At 38.9% G+C, this 22,001-nt stretch overlaps 1 protein-coding gene across 8 annotated transcripts; it reads right to left on the reverse strand.

Moving 5' to 3' along the window:
* Positions 1-2,410: 2,410 nt before the first annotated feature.
* LOC104598940 (uncharacterized) lies at positions 2,411-20,812 on the reverse strand. Of its 8 annotated transcripts, none has more exons than XM_088900730.1 (11): positions 20,641-20,760; positions 20,221-20,474; positions 19,065-19,130; positions 18,217-18,626; positions 15,187-17,957; positions 14,936-15,081; positions 12,507-14,585; positions 12,241-12,289; positions 11,903-12,156; positions 11,595-11,702; positions 2,411-3,576 (listed from the first exon to the last, which is right to left on the reverse strand). In XM_088900730.1, exons 4-11 carry the CDS (start codon positions 18,407-18,409, stop codon positions 3,342-3,344), a joined length of 5,835 nt encoding a protein of 1,944 aa, XP_088756856.1. In that variant the 5' UTR covers positions 18,410-18,626; positions 19,065-19,130; positions 20,221-20,474; positions 20,641-20,760; the 3' UTR covers positions 2,411-3,341. The 8 variants fall into 8 exon arrangements, 7 of the variants coding, with proteins under 7 accessions (XP_088756856.1, XP_088756857.1, XP_010259549.1 ...); XM_088900731.1 differs by having other exon boundaries at positions 11,903-12,153; positions 20,641-20,759; XR_016083916.1 differs by lacking the exon at positions 20,221-20,474 and having other exon boundaries at positions 11,850-12,153; positions 14,936-15,075; positions 20,641-20,810.
* Positions 20,813-22,001: the final 1,189 nt, after the last annotated feature.

Genomic DNA, 22,001 nt, shown 5'->3' on the forward strand with positions numbered 1-22,001 from the left:
CATGGAGTGCTTTAATTGGTCAAATCTCTTATGGTATCATGTCTTTCCGATTCTTGAGAAAATCTATTATGTTGAAAAAACATTATATCAAAAAAGCTTTGACCAATCACAACCCCATAAATTTTGATGAAAATCCATCTAATTGGTTCCTACTTTTATGATACCTGTTGATTGTTGTATGTTTTTCCTGAATCATGCCTTTCTGCCACCATAGTCGAACCTTTTCCCTTTAGGTTATTTGGCAGGGGTGCAAATTTGGATGGACTGGTATTACAATTTTGTCAAAACTTGAATGGACTTTCCATATGAGGCCCACCTTGCAAAGCCAGAAGCCTCTGCATAAAAGCCCTCTCAAACGGGTGCCTGGACTGACTTACCTCGAACTCGAATCGCAGGGCCAGGGGCAAGCATTGCGCTGGGCTGACCCAAGGCCTGATTTAGCCCAGCCCAAAAGAAGCAAAACCTTGAAAGGTTTTACTTCCAGGCCATTGTAAAAGGCTTATTAAGCTTGAAAGGTGCATGTATATATATAAATATATATGGGCTTTAATGGTTGAATTGGATTGGGTTGGATTAAGCCAATATCTGGTCCATTGGTATAAGATAAGAATATATGTGTCAATGGACTGGGTTTGGGTTGAAGCCAATCTAAATCAAAATGAATTTGAACAGATTGGACAGTCCAAACAATGAATTGGATCGGTTCAAATTGGTCCAAAACATTCATTGGATTGGATTGGACTGGACCTGGTCCATTTATAATGGACTCACATTGGATTGGACCAAATCCAGTTCAATTGACACCCCTACTTGTCAAAACCCCTCCAATTCTGAGCGTACACGTCAAGTATGGAAACTTGGAGGAGGACATCTGTAGATTGTTGGAGGAGATACCAAAATTAAAGCACATATATTTCCATGGAACAAAATGATCAGTGCATTTGCCCAGCATGCTAGTGCCCCCAAAAGCTTTAAAGTTTACAGGAAGGTTGGAAAAGTATGGAATTGAATCTAACTCCATCACTTTCAGGCCATTGGTATCTGCTTGTAGCCATTGTTCACTGGTGGATAAGGGGGTTCCTAACCTCCTCCTCCTCCTCAGTATTATCATCATCTAAGCCTTATCTTATCTATCTGGGCTTGGTTAAACGAGTTGTGTTTAACCACTCTGTTCTGTTCAGTGCCACCATACTCATTTGTATTTGTGAGGTATAAATCAAGGTAATGAGAAAGATTGATCAAAGTGACCAACAAGGAGTTAGACTTTCGATTCATTCTATACTTCTATACTTCCTTCGATCCATGGTTCCAGAACTAGCAAAATGGCATTATTTGGAAAACAACATTTTTATAGCTTGCTCGACCAAGAAAAAGATGGTTTACTTATGTAAGTATGAAATGACAATTAGCTTTAGTCATAATATCAAAAGCAGGAACTTCAAAAGTAGATAGTGAAAGTAATGAATCAAGCAATCAATGCTCACACATCGAGGTTCAAAAAGTAAACCATGAAAAGAACTGCCTCTTTTGCATTATTTGGTCCCAAAAAATTGTCATTTTCAAAAAAAAAAAAAAGATTGGTATCATACCACCATTTTTAGAACCTTGAACCCAGCACTCAAGTTAAACATCTCTAAGAACTAGGCAGCCTAAAGCTTCTCGATTCTAACAATTCGACAATCTCGTCTGGTCGTACCTGACAACACTAGTTGGAGCTCATCTCATCTCTCCCTTTTTACAGAGTCCCACAAACAAAACGGGATCAAACTCACACTTGAGCGGTGTGTACTGTGTAAGCAGTAACATCAACTCATCAAGACGGGAGCTAACTTCACATGAACCAATTGAACATGGGTTCAGATTCAGAACCACTTAAGGTGTAGTTGCGTAGTTATAAGTGTAGCACGTATCAAAATTCAAAGGATTTTGATAAGCCAAATGGCCATATATAATATATATTAATCAAGAGCCTCGCATCTCTAAAGCGCACACAGAATGGAAGGAAATGTCATATATTAGTACCTTGTCTTCTTGTATCGTTCGTTCTTTTTCTCCGCCCACTCAGTCATCAATGAAATACAAATAACACTCACTTTTATGTAATTGCTAGTGGGTTTCCTGTTGAATAACTGGGAGCGCTTTAAGCATAGGGTATGCATTTATTTGTTGTTCAAATTCCCATTAGTCCGGACTACTGACCGTGCTGGAGGGATTGTCAGGACCACAGACCTTTCTGGCTCCTGCTTTTCCGTTTTTTCTTAATTGTCGTACGTCACTTTCAGGTGATAGAGTACCTCTTTTATAATACATTACATTCCAAACATGATTGAGTTGACATGAGAGGCTCAGACACTGACATTGTTATTATTCCTTGAATCAGCAAAGAAAAAGAAAGAAGAAAAAAAAAAGATACGATACGAATCAAATCCCATTCGACAACTCCCCCACTAATATCGGGAGTCAATCCTGGTACAATAAAAGATACTTGTCCTTACTCCTTACTAGTCACTTTAGAGAAGAGAGAGAAGGCCCAAAAAAGGAAAAAAAAATGAAGACTCCGTACTTTTCCAGAGAGAACCAAAAAAAAAAAAGATCACGGAAGCTTCTATCCGTTTCAGATCACTTTCAGCCAAATAAATATGAATGGTCAATTACACGTGATCGACCCATTTCTACCGTGGTCCCTTTTTTGTACATAATAATAAGCATCACGCACATGTTAGTGGGATGGATTCCCGTGAAAGTAGCCAAAGGGAGAAAATAGAAGAGATAACTGGGCTTATAACTAGTCTAACCAACGCTGCGTTTAGTTGATTGATCACAGCTTCCGGATGAATTTCCTGCAGTTCAATCGGACGGGGGAGATCAGTCCTGAAGAAGATCCAAACCCCTTAAATCCCATAGCTCCTCCTCCCGCCCCCGGTCTCTTGCCCAGGGAAAGCAACATTTTTGACTGAAATTGAATCACCCTCTTCCCAGAAATGTAAATATTTGATCTGAAAATCGAACCAATCACCATGATTTCTGTGGAGAAATAAATGGAGCAGCCGTTCTTCCCACTTGGCTCTTTTGGAAAACGATGGCCAACCCCAAGTCTAATTTTCATGGCAATATACAAGAATTTATGTTTTCATCTCAAAAATGATACCAATGGCCTCTATGGTTATAAAGATCAGAAAGCCTCGGTCACTCCGAAGGAGCCGATCAAAAACCCATTCCTTTTGTCCTGCATTTCCTCTTTCATTCTTGTCACCTTCGTTTCCGTGGATATGCCATCATGTAAGAGAGAAGAAAGAGGCCACAAGTGCATGCAGGGGTGGAGGCAATCAATTGATCAATTATTAAAGTGATAGACATTGTACCCCCTCTGGAAGATTTCTAGGCAATGGGTGAGCAGTAACATATCTTTGGGGAAAGGCTTTCTGTGCAGTTGCAGATGTATCAGAGGACGATGAGGTCTCGGCCCCGTCTGCATGGCCCCGCCCATGGAACTTGGCAAATCGATTGATGACAGAAAACCTTTCTAGATCTTGGCAATCCACTCTCAGATCTAAGATTGAAGCTCTCTTGTCCAATCTGCATAATCACAAAGAAAGCATTAAAAATATTATATAAAAACCATAATTACCTTTCACTATTTCTAGTTACAAGTCTCCATGGGTGCATGAATAAAAACGAAGTGCAAAAGGTAATTTAGGCACACTAGTGGTCTATCAATCAGTAAGCCAGGTCTAAGACATTAACCATTTGATATTCTTTGACAAGAGACTTCTATCATACCAAAAAAAAAAGTAGGGCGCTTAGAATCAGATGATTGTTTCTACTTTTGTGCTATAGCTTATCCAGGAGGTTCTTATACAAATATATAGTTCATATTGAACTCGCTCCATGCACATCAAAATCAAGCTAATAAGGCTCCCTTGAGAGAGCTAGGAGAAATGGGAGTTAGCCTTCAAACCCTTTTTTTGGGCAGAAGTAGAATTATCAAATAAAATCACAAACTTGTTGAGAACAAGGCCATCAATACAGATTGATCAAGCAATTAATCGCTCCACATGGAGCATTACTTTTATGCTTGTAAGCATTTTTATTGTTAAAAGTTGTTTAAGTCCACTTCATCTACCTCAAGGACCAAGGTTTGTTATTGGTAAAAGGAAAACTTGTAATAATGCAAAAGCTGAGAGCAAGAATGGAAATTGAGAACAAGGCCATCAAAATTTTCTGGGCAATATCAAAACATACAAGGAAAGGTACAACACTAAAACCCCTATGGTTCATACAGAGCTAATCAAGAGAGCTGAACCCCCAAAAGAGCACTCTATAAGTTCTACCTTCGACTAAGCTATCAAAATGAGATTTTTATCCAGAAGCATATGATTTTAACTATAGCAATCGAAAATCAGTCTCCCTAACATGATATTGCAGCACCAAAGAGCCCCCACCACCTCTATCATTCACCCTGTAATCACATGGGAATCTTGCTCCACACCCCAGCTAGAGAGTTTTTTTATATTCCAAGGAATACATCATACATCAATCACAGGTGCTAAAGCAATAACAGAAACTCTACTCCTATGGAGTTCGGAGTTCCCATTACTTATAGAATACACCCAATAAGAACACCCTCCCCCCGAAATCCCTACAGGACAATCAAGGTTAAACTCAAGCTCCAAGGATGGGAAAAAAACAACCCTTTAGTATCAGGGAGCAACTGACAGATGAAGAATCCATGCCAGTCCATCCTGTCACTAGATCATCAATAAAGAAGCTTCTAAAGGTGCAACGTGCAACCCTGATAGCATGAGAAACTTGTCCTAGACTCCAAGTTAAATAATGACTGCATGAAAATTTGTGGAAAACAAAAAAAATGGAACCGTTTACGGTCAAAGCTATCTTGTAAGTATGGCCAACCACCACAGCTCTTATTATCAATAAGGGCTCAAAATTGATGCAATTTTTTTAGTACTCAAAACTGATACTTTCCACAGTTGAAATTTAAGTGAAGCTTCTTCCAAGTTAATGCTTTTATTCATGGCATACCGATACCTCAACTTCATGGTGAAAATCCTCTTGTCCTTCCTGAAATGCCATTCAACTCTGTTCATTCCAGAAATTGAATTGCATCTATTTTCTTCTATTCCTAACTACAGGATTTTCAAAGTTCAACTTTTCTAAAATATCCTATTACCCGAATAGGTAGTTATCCCATTATATATCATCTTAACAAGAAGATGCAAGCTAGCCTAATACTGAGGGATTCTTGGCATGTATTGTATGTAAACCATTTTTATCCCATAATCAATAAAGCTTAATGGTTACCAATACGTAGTGTTTCGGGGTCCCACCTATTTCAGGGGGTAGACAGGCCTTAAAACCAACCCCCCTGAACCAGTCTCAAAGAAAAAAAAAACTGAAAAAAAAAGCTAGCTTCGATACAGGCAGATACGCCTCATCTGGCATATCGGACTGTATTGATATTTTGAACCTTGCCAATATGGGCAGAATTCCAGGGGGTGCTTTAAGGCCGACACCTGGATGGTTGAAGCCTGAAGGCGTAATGTGAAGGACCAAAGAACATAAACATTTGCTGGACACCTCCACCTCATGGGTTCACCAAACTGAATTTCGATGGTAGCAGCATAGGCAATCCAGGGCCTTCTGGAATAGGGGGAGTAATAAGGGATGAAGCAGGAAATTTGTTGGCTATGTACTCTGGTCCGATTGGGGTAGGAGACTCTTTGAGGGCTGAGATTATAGGAGCTATTGAAGAGATACAAAGGGCCAAAGAATTGAATATTAAAAAGCTGATTATAGAAGGTGATTCTGAAATTGTGGTGAATTGGCTAACAGAGGACAGTTCTATGCTCTGGAGATACATCAATGAAAAGAGGAAATTCATTGTACATGGATAAAGAGAATTGCAAATGCATTGGCAGATGGTTTAGCTAAACAATGGGTAAACAGGAATACTATGTTCTGGGCTGTTTTGTAATTTGTAATTGTAATTGCTTCATGGTCAGAATGTACCTTGGGTAGTTGGGAGTAAAGACTATTTAGCTTACTCCTTTGTAATTCTGATTATCTAATTCCTTATTAATAAAAGTTCATACTACCATATTAGGGAAACAAGACATTTGGCTAATGAGATGGAAACAGATTTTAGTTGGATCCCCCAATCTTAACTCTCTCAATCTCTTGCTGACTCTCTAGTTCAATATGGAGGGAGAAGAGAGACTAGTTCGAGTGATTGTCTTTTTGAGGAAATATGGTTTTGGTACCGACAGTGATATCTGGGTTTGGGGAGAGCAGGTAGCAGTTGACTCTGTTTGTAATCTTAAGGAATGTAGTGCTTATATGGCCCTATTTACATATTTCACTATCATCAATAGAATTTTACCAGTTGCCAATATAAAAAAGCTTATGTGATGTCAACAAACTGGTGTTCATGGAGTTTATTTTTCTATTTTCACCATTCTTTCTTTAATATTTCAGATATGAAACCCTTCTATTTCCCCTATATTAGATTGAAACTTTTTCTTCTTTACACACAACATATACCCTAGAAGGATTTTTCTCCTTCACAACCTACATCCACAAGTCTAAAGATTATGTGATATTGCCTTTTCTCATTTGTATATTAGAAACGTGAGCAAAGAGACATTTATTTATTTCTGGCTGATAAAAAAAAAGAGACATTTATTTCTGGAATAGAATGAAAGACAAACAAGTGCATATTCAATATCATTATTAAGATGGAAGAGGGGAATAAAAAGGCATGCACAACACAGTAAAAATAAAAAACAAATAAATCAATACTAGTCTGAAAAGATGAAACAAGCCAGCCTGAATTGCATGTTTCTCATAATAAAGGTGTTCTCTACACCCATTCTTCTAATAGGGCTATCAGCCAAAAGGTTTCCAGACCTAGGAAGCATTCCAATGTTCTAAACAAGCTGTTCAATCTTAAAAGAGCATGTCCCTGGCAACCTCATCAAACTTGGCTTCTCTGATTTAATTGCCAGGGCTCTTCGTCATCCATCAAATTAATTGTGGATGAATCTCCCTTTACGACCAGATTTCTGAAATATAGTAGAGAGATACACCCCTATGATCTCTGAAGGATCCACCTACACCTGATGCGAGCAATTCTCTTATATGAAGTGCCAAAGGCTCTAGAGCTATCAGATTGTGGTAGCATCCACCTCACAACTACCCAGGGGTCACCTTTCACTAAGAATTTATACCAAAGGAAAAACCAAATGTAAGCCTTCAAATAGTGAGATAAGCTACGTCTTTAATGAATGCCCATCACCAATTGTTCCTGAATAGACACCAGTAAAAATTCCCCTATAAATCCCCTTTAGAAAAACTGTTTATACCATAGAACCCCAGATTACAAATAGAGAATTGGTCAAAATTCAATTTGACCCTATCATTTGCTGGTGGTTCCCATTCATTAGATGCTTTTTTAAGCATAACTACCTATCAATTGCCAGGTTCCAATGAGTCCACTGAGACCACTCTGAATTCTTCCTTGTTAGGAATCAGTTTACCCTTCACAATTGTTATGAAATATTTGAACCTCTTGGTTTGTATCACAAAGAATTCTTACAATTCTATACATCCTGAACACTCCAAAGGGTTGCTATTCTTGTGCATTATCAAGGATCCCTCCCCCTTTAGCGGCTGGTGAAAAGAAACAAAAATGCAAATATACCAAAGGTAGGTCTACTGCCTGATTCTTATGACAGCCAAACATAGGGAGGAAATGGCAAATGTTTTATGGACGATGTGGTCGTACAAAGGAACCTACAAGTCTCCCAAAAAGGAGTACACAAGGGCAGAGATATTGATTAGTATCATTTTAGCAAGGGTTGCCAATTAGATACACACCAAGAACGAGTTCATTCTCAGTGGAAGACTTTATTAGGGGTGGGTAATATGCATCCATAGTTTCATGCAACAGACAAATTACCCACTATATTAATCTGAATTTTGATGGCTGCTCAATTTCGAAATCCAGAGAAATTAAAGACAGGTGTTTTAAACAGGGATTTTAAGCAGAAATTGAATGAAAAAGGTGCCAGGTTAGGGTGATATGTTAATTTCTAACCACAATCAAACACATGTGCAATCGCACATACATGCAAGGATTAAAATATCGATATGATATGCCTTGTATCAGTTTACATAGATAAACCAATACACATATTTTAAAAGCTTTAAAACATTCCAAAGCCTACTCCCATCCCTCTAATGACTATAAAATAAATGAAAACAAGTGGAGCATCGGTGATATCGATATGCACCAATAACCAACTTTGAGTATTGGGCATATCAATATTTTAATCTTTGCATACATGTAAGAGAGATGATCTTCAATCCATAAGTTCTTCTTAGAGTTACTGTTCAAAACAATCTACGAGGAAAGCCAGTAGTAGTGAGTAAAAAAAATAATGAGTAACAAAATAAATGAAGAATAAGAACAACTTTAACTTTTCAAGTTGCCATACAAAGTACAAATTTCATCAAATACATAGCACCACTTCAATACATCTATCATTGAGATTATCAGCCACCATGTCATTGAGTAAAAACCATATCATTGTCCATAAATAACAAAAAAAAAAGTGAAAATTTTATAATCTAGACCCCCCTTTTCATCTATGAGGAAGAGATCTTATAAACCTAGAGAGAGATAATGAGATATCCCATGACACATTGACAACAGAGGTCTAGATGCATCTGGCATTCTTTGCTAGCTTCCAAGGGCTCAGATTTTCAAAAAGATAAAAAAGCAGCTTGTTGTAATACCCATGTACTAGGCATCATGTATGTGGACAACATGAGCTCAAGCCAGGCACAATTTTATGTTAGGTCCAGCTATCAAGCAAACCTGGTCAATAATCTCTTAGACAATCTGAGAGAACAACAGCCTCCACCTTATGGGAATGCCAGTGCCAGATTTAGGAGAACCAACTTCACCTTTTAATTCTAAAAAATCCACCAATATCTGCTTAACCAATAACAGATGAAAACAATAACTGCCATGATCAAGCTTTAGGTTCCAGTCTCTAATGGGTTCTCACTTCCATGGAGCCACTCATACACAAAAAAAAAAACAAAAATGCTAATACCCTGAACCAGCATAAATGGATGTCCACAATTGATACAACCTGATTCCTTTGGAAAATGTCTATTATAATATAAATTGCCATATAAAAATAGGAGGAATAAGATTTTCCTGCTGCAACCCTTTAAAGTTCTCCATTTGCATCTTACTCAACCTTCTCTTGTCCCAATGCCTATTTTCATGGGATTTCATAAATGCACTACTTTCTCCCAACAAAATTGATGGCCCGATATACCTTTCTCGTGATGTCATATTTGTTTCTGCAAATAATCTGAACAACTCTGGAAATCAACTGTGCTTAATGAATGCAAGAACTTGAAGCCAAAAAGAAACTGAAAGTTGCAATTTTCTACCGAGCAATATTTATCAAAAAAATCTGCTGAACAATAAACCCACAAATGCTCATCGTGACAATAATTAGAACCTTAGTTTCGCATGAAATGGCTTCTTACATCCAACCAGTGTTTGATCTTGGTAGGAAGAGACTAAACCAAAACTCCAATAATATCAAACACAGGCATCTAAACACATCATTTTTTCAGTCCCCTTGGATAGGCACCCAACAACTGATAAAGTTGACTTGAAAAACAGGTCCAAATCCTTCTTTAGCAAATAGAAGGTACATTTAAGGTCCAAATACCTTGAACAAAAGTACAGACTCATTCTGATAAATTTAAAAGCCAGAATAGGAGCTCATGGGAAGAATTACATGGCTTTATGTGCATAAAATGTTATAATGTCCTTAGAGACACCCAAAGGTCCAGCCTTAAAGAGTTAAGAAGACACTCCCAACTAACAAAATGATTTAATTACGCATCCAACAATAGACAGTCAATTAATCCAGTAATGGTTCATTCCCCATCCTTTTTATCAGCAGTGGAGGTTCTTCAACCATTAGGCTTTAACAACTGCACGAACCATATGTTGAACAAAAAGCGGGGATGCAAATTCAATAGCTTTTAGATCAGCAACATGAAACTTTTCTCAATCATGTAAGCATCTTTCTACACAAAGAATTCAGTAACTTATGAAGTTTGATGATTTTGAACCTTATTAATAGGAACATCTTATCATCAGCTGCTAGCATATTAAATATACCTTGGATCAAGAGTATCATTTAAAAGCAACCAGTAGAAAAAGCATCCCAACAACTTGAGAACTCAATCCAACACACTTTATAAGCCATACTTCTTGCCTCTAAAAAACAAGAATCTATTGGATTCCCAAATGCATCTGGCATAGCTCATTAGGATATGAAGTTGTGAGAAGCAAAACAAGCCCGATAAAGTTCACCCTCATACAGCTTGATGTGGATGGCCATGGCAATACCTCATAATTCTTAATCTGGCTATAACCTTTTTTTCTGAGTAACCGTACAACTCTAATTATTTGAAAAAAAAGAATAGAATGTGTACAAACATTACAAGCAGGAAACCCTTTTGTGTTAGGCTAGCATTTGCTATCTAACTCTATTACAATTGCAGGCCTCAAATAACATGTTAATTCCCAGAGCATATGCTGCCTGTTCACACCTTGCTTGACCAAGACATTGGCCATTAGGAATCAGATGTCTTCCTCACTTGGATTCTAGCTGATCGCCGAACCAAATAATAATGATTAAACTCTACATTACAAGTTAGACTCCATGAAAGTCATGATAAAATATTTTTGAGCAATAGCAAATGAACCTCCAGCAGCAGAAGTGACCAAAACAGCAACTATACCAAGTAAATTGTTATGATTCCAAACAAGAAGAAAGGAATTTTTTTCTGAATGGCGTTTCCATGAACATTATCAGAACTCCCCATTTAGGCCTTGTTCCAATTGGTATAGCTGGCATGGAGTTGCCACAAGCATAGGGACGCCAAAGTGTTTAAGAAACAAAGGCCGTAAGTTTTCAACACACAATCTCAGCCTATCCAGACCTCCGTCTTTATGTTTGCAAAACAAAAGAGTATAATGAAAATTTTCTATACCATTACCATATTGTATATTTGCAGACTATATCAACTTACATATGACACTGATTCAATATCTTAAATTTAAACAAATAGAACTTTGCTGTCAACTATTTGGTGTCAAATTGACAATTCACAGGTTAGTATCAAACAAAAATAGAAGGTTGCTAGTTCATTCACTTGCAATTGTTATAAATAGAAATATGAGGCTTAAGAATAAATCCATAAATAGGGCATCTGCCAATGTAAATGAGAATAACAAGCACTGGGAACCATAACAAACTATGAACATCAATGACATCAAACCTCAACAAGACTACAAAAAAAGAATGTGGAACATGATGTAATGTTGTAAACTACAAATATGAAAATAAATGACAGACGGTGGCATCATTGAGAAGTGCCTAAGGCATCTCTGACATTCTGACTTGCAGAATAATTAAATGATTGCCAGCAAGAAAAAGAAATTTTCATAAAACAAAACTGTGGAATTTGGTATTAACCTCAAAAAGTCATTTTCCAGTTTCCTAGCTTTGTTGACAAAGCCTTCCATAGCTTTAAAGAGATACTGGCCACCAATTCGCTCAGAACTTTTAACCTTTTCAGATGTCCTGGATAAAATGTGAATAGCAAAACAATATTCAGAAGCCAACTTTTCCTCCAACTAAAATCATATACATGAATATGCATATACTAAAGGAAAATATAGCACGCATCAATAGCAGACATTTGCATCTAACATTCTGATTAAAATGTACCATCACAAATGGTATTTCATATTCATTATTTGGGACGAACAAGAAGTTCTCACATGTCCGTACTGTCAACAGGCGCATGTGAATCACCACTTGCAGAGCAAGTGATCAGGCTGCATGCATCCCCTAGTGCCAACCTAGCAACATAGTATGTGACATTCTCGTAGTTTGAAGTGGCATCTGCAGAGAGCATTGCTGCTGGTGCAGGGCGAAGAAGTTGTTGCATTAACTGTGTTGTCAATATAAGTCTTCTCCTTGGTCGAACCACTGTTTGTCCATCTTCCATCATTTCAGCTTCATCTTCCATCTGCCATTAGAAACACAACATATTGAGGAATTATATTAAAGAAAACCTTAAAAAAAATCCAGTGTTAACCATTGAACTTAAACACACCTTCTCAATCAGCCGATTAGTAGCTTGTGCCCAATCTAGTTCAGATATGCTGTCAGCAATTAAACAAAATGTGTATTAAGGTATAAATATCAAGTGAAATCAAAACTCCAATCCAGGCCCCTAAGGATAAACTTATAAATCAGAAATTTTTTTTTTATCGATAACAGAAATCTTTATTAATGAATAATACTTCTAATCATAAATCGGAATGTTTTAAATAGTCATAAAAATTATTACTTAGATAAAGTTCTTATCATGACAATCACCTGATATTTTGAATCCTTTGGGAACCTTGGGTAACTTCTTTATGCCAGGATAGGAGCTCCGATGTTACACTCTTACGCTTCTTTGGCCTCACAACAGCCAGAGTTTGTTCACTGACATCTGCTGGCAAAGAATGAGAGGGAGACAAGTGCTCACTTGCAACTAAGGTAGTGCTTGTACTCTGCCAGATGCTACCAACCTGACCAGAATCAACAGCATTTGCTTGCTCTATTGAAGCATGCACAGGAAAACCTTCAGAAGGCTTTCCAAAGAAGAACTGCTGGGCAGCACTCTTTGCAGTCCTTCGTGCATCATACATTGGCAGCATCTGCCCATTTTTGAAGGTTCCATATTGCTCAAACCAGGAGGGTGCCATCTGCGGGCTAATCTGAGGATGTTCTGTTCTTGAAGATGCTATACTGAGATGGCTAGAATGGTTTTGAGAATCATTTCTACCAAATGCAACCATATCCTGAGAAGATACACGTTGGGAATTTGCATTTGCATTCTGATCTTCTCTTGCCTCTGACGAAAAACTAAGCATTTTGGTAGAGGTTGCATTAAGTTCCTTATCTATAGCATCTCTGACCATCGGATTGTATCCATACAATAATTGCTGCCCTGCCTTAGAAGCTGCTGCATGTTGAGTGTCTGGACCATAATTTGTGGGCTTAAATATCTTCATACCTCTCTTAACTGGGTCAGTCTCCACACCCTTCATGGCTTGTACTTGGTGCAGTAAGGAGTAGTTTTGGTGTAAAACATGTGAGGGTTTGAGAGAACGACCAAAAGCTTCAATTTCTCTGTTGGAAGCAGCAGGGTTTTGAAGAGGTCCATGCTCTGCTTGGGGGATTAATACTGGAGCCTTCCCATTCCTTCCCCTATCAATGTCTTGCTGGTGTGGCTGAGACAACAATGATCCAGAAGGAAGATGATTTGCATCCATGAATTGCTGAACCTTGGACTCTTGCCCTTGAGATGAAGCTGTTGTTTGTTGAACCAGTCCAACCTTATCAGAAGTTACTTGTTGCCAGGAGCTTTCTTTCCTTGGTTGATCTTCACCATGAGAAAAGCGTTGAGAATTAGAACATATACCAAATTCAGAGGAACCATACCCTCCTCTCTTGGTATCTTGCTCACCCAGTTTTTGTGGAGTCCATGAAGACTTCTCAAGATTATTATTTGAAGAGTTGACAGGCGGAAAAAAATTAGGAGAAACTTTGTGAGGTTGACCACCAGAAGAAGGTTGCTGGTTCCATACATTATGCAACATTGTTGGGTATGACTCATGTTGAGACATGCCAGGTGTGATAGAAGGCTGAGAGACGGACTTAGCCTCTGGAAATGGAATCTGTTGTCCTGAAACTCTCTGAAAGGAGTTGGTACTGATTTGTTGGGATGCATCTGCAGGAGAGGCAAGGTTAAAAGGTGGCATCCTGCCACCTGCACCAGGCAATGATGATTGAGTAGATCGATCAGATACAGTTCCATCAAGAGAGTCATCTGTCTGCATAAAACGTGAAGCAAGTCTACCCAAAGAAACATTGACAGATTGATCTTTGATCACTTCTCCACTTGCACCAGACATTAGCTGATTTTGAAGATGACTTCTAGGATATGGCAAAGATGTAAAGGCTTTAGATGAGTTCCTCTGCATATTAAAATTTGAGGTTTCATTGCCAACTTGACCTGAAACACCAGATTTATTATCCCAATGTTCCCTCTGATTCATTTCTTGAGGCAAAGATTGCACAGAACTACCAGGATCCATCCGTGCCTGGCCCTTCTCTCCAGCCTCAGCATCTCCATGCCTTGAATTAAGATCATTATCTGTTTGTGAGGAATTCTGAGGAGAGAAAGCATGGTTTGATACAGGTAGTCGTTGAGATGGTGGAGCCAACCGTAAACCGAACCCTTGAGAAGTAGAAGATTGATTGGGCTGAACATGAGAAATAGATCCATCAGAAGCTTCTGCATCAGGCATCTCAGATGATGGATCACGATCAGAAGAATCAAATTGCATCTTGGTGTTGTGCTCCCTTGATTGGTCTACCTTGTGAAGAAGTTCAAGCATATTTTGGCTGCAATTGCCGAAATCAATTAAAAGTTTACAGGTTATGGTGTGTGATAATTGCAAGATGATGGCACAAAATGTATCAAAGAAAAATAATTGAAGATAAGAAAGGAAAAAAAGGATTAACATACAAAACAATAACAAATTACTAACAACTCATCTAAATCCACTCATAAATTGAACAAAATCGACTGCTAAGTTTAGTTTAATCATTACATGATACACTTGCTAAGTTGGAAACAAATAACCATAATGTAGATTCACCGAAGAAAACAGCACTTATTATGTACAAGGATAACGGCTCATAAGCTTTAAAGTCAAACAAGAAACAGTGGCCAAATCTCAAATGTCATCTACCTTGTCTGAGCAGTCCTGTTTGGAGAGTAAAATCCAGTTAATCTATCAAAAGATGAAGATGCATTAGCTGCATAGCCAGGAAGAATTACTCTAGAAGGTACATCGTCTGGCCTTTTCATGTTTCCTTGAAAACCATGTAGCTGCCCCTACAAATCAAAGACCATTAAGATATGATAGCCAAATTAGAAAACTTGAGAAAACATAATTACCAGAATTATTCCTGATTATCAGTTCGGAAGTCCACCGCTTACCCTTTCCCTATCTGCGGCATTGTTAGAAATATGACCAACAAACTTTGACTGCCCAAAATATCCTTGCTCATGGCTTTTCAGTCCTCGAGTTACCTGCTGGGACAGCACTTGTGAATGTGTGATTTGCTTCATGGTGTCAGTAGGTTCCACATTCATCCCCAAATTTCCCATAGGATGATACTGAAACCTGCGGGCAGGTACTTTCCGACCAACCTGACCAGATGACTTTTGGTTCACCGCAACTGAAGCATGAGAATCACTTGAACTTAACCACAAATTTTCTCTGGCAGTACCTCCCATAGCAGTTTGTTGGGCTTGGTTAGAGGTATAACCATCATTAGATATATCTCTCTGGTAGCAGTTTTCTTGCTTCTTTTCATATGTTTCAACTGAGGCCTTGTCAGAGACATTCATCAATGGTTCTGAAACTCGAGGAATCTTGTTAGGTGGTGGCTGGTAGTTTCCTCCAGTCTCATTTCCTTTATATCTTGGAGAATAATCAACAATATGCTTCCCATAATCAAACTGATGGCTATTGGAGGCATGTTGATTGACTTCCTGGTTGCTTTTTGCAGCAGCTGAATTTGGTAAAGCAATAAAATTGTTCGCATGAGAATCTTCTCTGTTGATCTGTGATATACCTGCTCCAGATTTTGCATGCTCATGTCCGCCAGTCAAATTAGGAAAATGAATCCCTGTGTGATTCCCATCAGCCTTCCACATGCCACTACTATTATCCCTTTGGGGTTGCATTGTTCTCTTATTGTCATTGCCCTGTGAATGTTGTGCAGTGTTTTCATTCTCTCGGATTTTTAATGTAGCATCTCCACTGGTTGATAATGATTCGTGACCACCAATATTATATGATGGCATGCTCTGCTGATGGCTCCAAGACCCCTGAATGTTCTGAACATTTAATTCTGCCTCTGCAGAATGTATAGCAGCCCCAGACTGCTCATAAATCTGGCCAGCCCAAGAACCCTCTGAGGAATTTTCCAAATGTATAGGTGGTTGAACTTGATGATTACCATCAGCAAGTGGCTTTTGTTGAGGGCTCCGATCTAACCACTTGCAGCCTTCTTTTGGAGTCTGCTGAATTGAATCACGAGAGGAATCAGGTTGTACCCTCTCGATCTGTTCAAATGGAAATTTGATGCTTGACTGCTGAAAAACAGAAACATGATGGCTAGAGGGGCTCATATTGGCATCATTAAACAATGGAAATGGTCTTGAAGTTAAAGATGCAGCCTGTAAGTTGTGATCAACCCAACTTTGCTGCTTCCCACTGTCATTAAATGATGCCGGCTGATTTCCAGCAGACAATTCAGTCTTTTGGATATTCAAGCCACTCCACTCATCCTGTAGCCCAGTGTCACTGCTAGAAGTTTCTGCTACAGCAGATTGCATAAGGGCACTCCAGCTTCCACTTTGAACAGAAGGAAAAACATTGAAAAAATCGGGACCTTCCATTGGATTCCCCAAGCCTACTGTACCCATGTTGCCAGTTCTTCCAAAAGAAGCATCCCAGATATTGTCATCTGAATTGAACAAAATCCTCTCTTCTGTCGGATCTAGAGGAACCAAACCCTGGGAAGGACCAGCCTGTGTCGTTGCTTTTTCCTGCAAGTTTCCTGACCAACCGGCTCGCTCATGCCTCGCTTGATATTCCTGCACTGGTGCATTCCTTGGAAGGGAATGCAACTGCTGGAAGTTACCAGATATGCCTCCACTACTCAAACTTTGAGCTGGAAAATTCCCAAACAAATTCTTCCCTTGAAAACCATGTTTTGAAACCGAATTGCCATCCTGCATGCATCCCTGATTTGTGAATACATCACCCTGAAAAGTGTTACTAAAGGCTGATGTCTGCACTCCAGGTTTCTCTACTATGTTACCACCTGCCTTGGTGAAAATATCAGCAGAATCATGAGAGACACCTTGGAGATTAGAATATTGACTACAATTTCCTCTTGAGCTAGCAATGGGAGTTCCATACAGAGATTGGTCAGGCTGTTGAGGAACAAACCCCATTGAACGTAGACCCTGACCTTGCTCATTTGAGAACATCAGTCCATTAGAAAATCCTTGCAGAGAAGGAGATCCACTGCGTTGCACCATGTTAATATTATTAGCCATAAACATCTGAGGTGTACTTGATGCTACTTTGGATTCACCCCCCATAAGCTCATTTGTCCATGAGTAATTAGAGGGATCATGAACAGGAGTTCCATTGATCAGGGCTGGCAACTGATCAGCAGATGACTGTTTCATGGAATTCTGTTGCCTGGCTTCATCAACATGCTGAAGCTGTTGCTGCCTCTGAAGTTCTTGCAGTTGCTTCAACATGATACGCTGTTGCCATAACTGTATGTCATTAAAACCAGGCTGCTGCCTCGGTCGAGGTTGAGGCACGCCTGGTTGTTGCCCCCTCATGAGCTGCTGTTGACCACCGAGAAAATCAAAATTAATAGGAGCTTCAGCAGTTTCCAACCGTTCTGAACTTCTGGTTACAGCAGAACTTTGTTCAGGAGCATTCCCTCCCTGTGATTCAAGGGTAAATAAGCCTCTTGATGCTAAACTATGCCGATCTGACACTGTATCCTCTCCTTGAAACCTTTTCTGATTCCTTCCATGGAAACCCTGATGTCCATGCACAAAGCCATTCAGCCTCAACTGCTGCCTTTTAGAAAGATCAGACTGAAGAGTTAATTGTGTAAAATTAGTGCCGAGTGGCAAACCAAAAGACTCCTTGATGTTTCCACTCTCAGAATCTGCAATTAGCAATGAAAATAAACAAAAACAATAAAAAACTATGGGCATAGAAATATGTGAATCTCCACTTCAATCTTTGAAATTTGTTCAGAGGATTTTTTTTTTGTGAGATAGAGAACAAATTAACAGATAATGCAAATCTGAACAAGTCTAAAAAGCCTGTCAAAAACATATTGAACTGAAGAGAAAAAGTGGAGAAACTAATGAAGCATGTGACAACAACCACTGACATTACCAATATCAATGGTATAGTGGTACCTGATTGTTGTACGTTAAAGTTCTTTAAATTTGAAATCGGAGGTGTCTCAACCAGCCTCTGGTGTCCACCCTGTGAATTGTTGTTCAGAACTGTCCAATTTCCACTTCCAGCCTGGGATTGATGTTGTCCCTGTGATAAATTATCTTGCTCCAAGAAATTACGGACTTTGTCTGTGATTCCATCTCCAAGCATAGATAACCCAGATTACAAATTTTCGCAGTTGATACTTCTGCCAGGATAAAACTACCTTAAAGGTAGATAAGGTGAAGTTCAAGCCTTTCTTGTTCCCATAATTCTAGCAAAGGGCAAAAGGTGAGGCTGCAATAACATATGCTCTATGGCTTACTGCTTTTCCATACGGATTAATGTAAATTGCAAGTGCCATGCTCCCAATCCTCAAAACCTCATCCTGGATAAGTAAGGTCAGATAATCAATAACAAACAAATACTACTTGACACAAGCATATATTCTACAAGGTCATATCATGGCAAGATGGCAAAAAATTACAACGATCATATACTGTATTATTGCGAGCTCTTTTGCTTGTTTGGTGACAGAAATCGATGGAAAAATTGATGGTTCAAAGGTTATTTGAACATCTTTCAATTTTGTTTTTGTTTGATAAATCATAAGTACTAATTCATGCTTCAATAACATTTTTTATGGATTGCCTTTTCAGTGATATACCAACTAGAACTATATAAACATGGTCATGTGCTGGGTTATAGGTATCAAGGTCACCGTGCCAGACACCTTTTCTTCTGTGCAACAACTGGGTTAGGTATCATGGTCATGTCAACAACTGTCAACTCCTAATAAACAGTAAAGAAAAAAAAGTGAACCTACCATTAAGGATAGTTGGCACATGCTTCTTCATGGAATTATATCTGACCAAAAGCTCCAAGATAAAGCCTGCATGCAATGTGAAGAAATCCTCTTAACAAGGAAAAAAAGAACTGTTTTCAAGTTACATTAGCAAATCCAAGATGTTGCTGTAAAAAGAAAAAGGAAAGGAAAATAGGGGCCAAAATGGAAAATGAAAATGAAGCAATGGGTAATTATCTTTTCAATCATTATTTTTACCTCCTTCCCTCCCCATTGATCAAAGTGATGATGACAGTTATGAAAATCTAGATATCCAAAGGGAGTTTTCAATTGTTCATGTACCGAGGTCATCATCTTGAAATAACTACAAGCATAGATTATAAAACCCAAAAAAACAGAAATTGCCATGATAAAATGATGAAAATAAGAGGATATAAATGCATGCCTGCAAGGATGGACTGCCAGATTGGCACACAGAAGCGTATGGGAGCAAAACCATGCAAAGCAAGGCAAAAGCTTGGCCACATGCTACCCAAACAGAAATGCACCCTGAGGAGTTTTAGTGGAAAAAATAAATTTGCAAAATATCAAGTTCAGGGAGTGCTTTTATCTTCGCGTGGTAGAGGAACCTCTTCAAGTTTGAAATATCAGGCTTGAGGCTTGTTGACAGAGTTCAAAGCCCATAAATCATCACAAAATATTGATTTATGGACTTAGTTACGCTTGCTTCTGTAGTTTACTATTCGTACTAGAGAACTGGGAAGTGGAAACGTGGTGTCAAGCATTTACATGGTTATCCCCATAAGTAGTAATCAATGAAACTATGTAACAACAGCTAATTTTCTATGGTTGTTTTATCAGAATTTGAGAGGCAAACGTTTTAGGAATAAGAAATCCCGTGAGGGAAATGAGAATCTTAACAGACAGTTGTCCCTTTTCACATTTTATCCCATCAAAATGGCAACATCCATATAAATAATACAGAAAGATGAACTCTATAAGTCACATAGAAGGCATCTTAATAAACGTGAGCTTGATGGGTACAGATTTTTTTTTTTTTTTTTTTGGGGGGGGGGGCGGGGTACAGATGAAATGTACACAATTAAACAGGAATTTTTTGCTCTCCAAAATATAGGGCACAAAGGCAAGAATCAAGTACAACGAAATGCTTCCCTACCTGTCTCTCACCCGAGCAAGAACATAAGAAAGCGTCATCTGTCCATTTCCTGTACAGAGAACTCCTGTACGACCCAATTCCCGTTACCCAAATCCAGACTCTACTCACAAAAGGGCTTCAAATTAAAGAACCCCTAAAAGGCTAACAGGAAAAGCACAAAACCAAAATATTCAAAGCGCGTAGCTGTGTACTGAGACTCTGTCGCTTCTAAACCAATTCCGGTAGGATCGAAGAGGGCGCACATAATTCGGACTCTAATTCAAGATTGAGACAAGAAAAGAGATAGATAAACACCACGAGCTTAAGTATAGATTCCACCCAAGTGAGAAACCAAAACCCCAGGGAGCAATCGTCCTAGGTCGCGAAATGGTGATATGATGGAGATAATTAGGGTTTCTGTATGGCTAGATGTTTACTTACTTGGTTGCTGAAGGTCCTCTAATAGCGATCGAAATCCAACCTTTGTAATTTCTTTCGATTTTACTGTTTTTAGGGTTTCCGTCGACGAAGAAATGAACCTCTTCTTTTTCGATCTCTGCGAGAACGGGGTTTTTCAGACCAGGGCAAAGATAAAGTGATCGAAATAATGCGAAATTTTTTCAACGAACTGGGAAACAATACATAGGTTCGGAACAAACCTTAGGTTCGTAATTCGAAGCTAACTGGCTTGGAAACCGAAGCTCTCCGTTAATAAAGTAAAGGAAAAAAGAATGAGGGTTATGATCTACAGGAGCTGTCTCGTTGCGGAAACCTTGCGATCCCTGTCGTTTTGGCAATTGATTGGTCCCATTGTTAAGGCGCTTAAAATTGTTTTCAAACTATATCCAATAAGCGGTAAGAATAAGGATCAGACTATTTATATAGTATGACCGGTTACACTAAATCGTTACCGATGATCCTGGCGGGTGCCAATTTGATCCCATTTTTCTTTTCTCCTAAGCTTTTGGTTTTTCTTTAAAAATAAAATAAAATCCAATTTTAGGCTACACCCTTCCCGCCGCCGAGTTTAGCAAATCAAGTTTGATGTGAGGGAGGTGACGGATGTTTAACGGACGTTATAATTTCCCCTAGGCCTTCTTCTGTCGAAGGAACGGAATCTTAACGGACGTTAAAATTTTCCTATTTGCCTTCTCAGATTTCTCAAGGCTTCCACCACGGCCCCATTAGTCCATCTCCTGCTCGTAGAAGTTTGAGAAATATCAATGAATAAGTACGGACAGGTTCAATGCAGATTTCTGATTTCCACTGAACAGCTATAAATATTTAAAATGTCAAAAACCTACACTTTATGCATCCATACCTTCTCGCAAGTGGGCGCCTCACAGTACATTCACCGTGCATTGGGAACATCTCCCATAAATAATAACTAATAAATACAGGAGATGTTCCTACTGCATGGTAGAATGTGCGTGTGAGGAGCAGATCCAATCTCCCTGTGTATCCACCCATGATTTGACATCAATTCCAAATTAACACCTACCCCAAATGTACTTTAAGCTTACAAATTCTAACCCTGAACCGAACCATCTTTCTCCCAAATATCAAAGGTTTGTAGGGGTTTATTGGGCTGAACCAACGGGGGCCCATTGGGCCAAAAAACTTGGCCACAGATTTTATTTCCGACCCTAGGTCTCTGGGGTGGTAGGTTGGACTTACGGTCCATCAATCTACAAACAATTATACGTCCAGAACTCAGATTCATGATTCACCTTAGGATGCTAATATAACTGGGACATGACGGGCCTTTACATGCCTAGCCCATATTTGGCCCAGGTTTATTC

The sequence above is a fragment of the Nelumbo nucifera genome, chromosome 3 (genome assembly GCF_055504915.1).
Source record: "Nelumbo nucifera cultivar China Antique chromosome 3, China Antique-T2T, whole genome shotgun sequence".
NCBI lineage: Eukaryota > Viridiplantae > Streptophyta > Magnoliopsida > Proteales > Nelumbonaceae > Nelumbo > Nelumbo nucifera.

Excerpts from the sequence above, each read along its gene's own strand:
- LOC104598940 (XM_088900729.1), bottom strand. The coding sequence starts at position 18,409 with ATGCTTGGAGATGGAATCACAGACAAAGTCCGTAATTTCTTGGAGCAA. Across the intron at positions 12,290-12,506 it reads CAAAGGATTCAAAATATCAG|CATATCTGAACTAGATTGGG; the intron begins GTGATTGTCATG and ends AATTGCTGACAG. Across the intron at positions 11,703-11,902 it reads CCTGTTGACAGTACGGACAT|GACATCTGAAAAGGTTAAAA; the intron begins GTGAGAACTTCT and ends CATTTTATCCAG.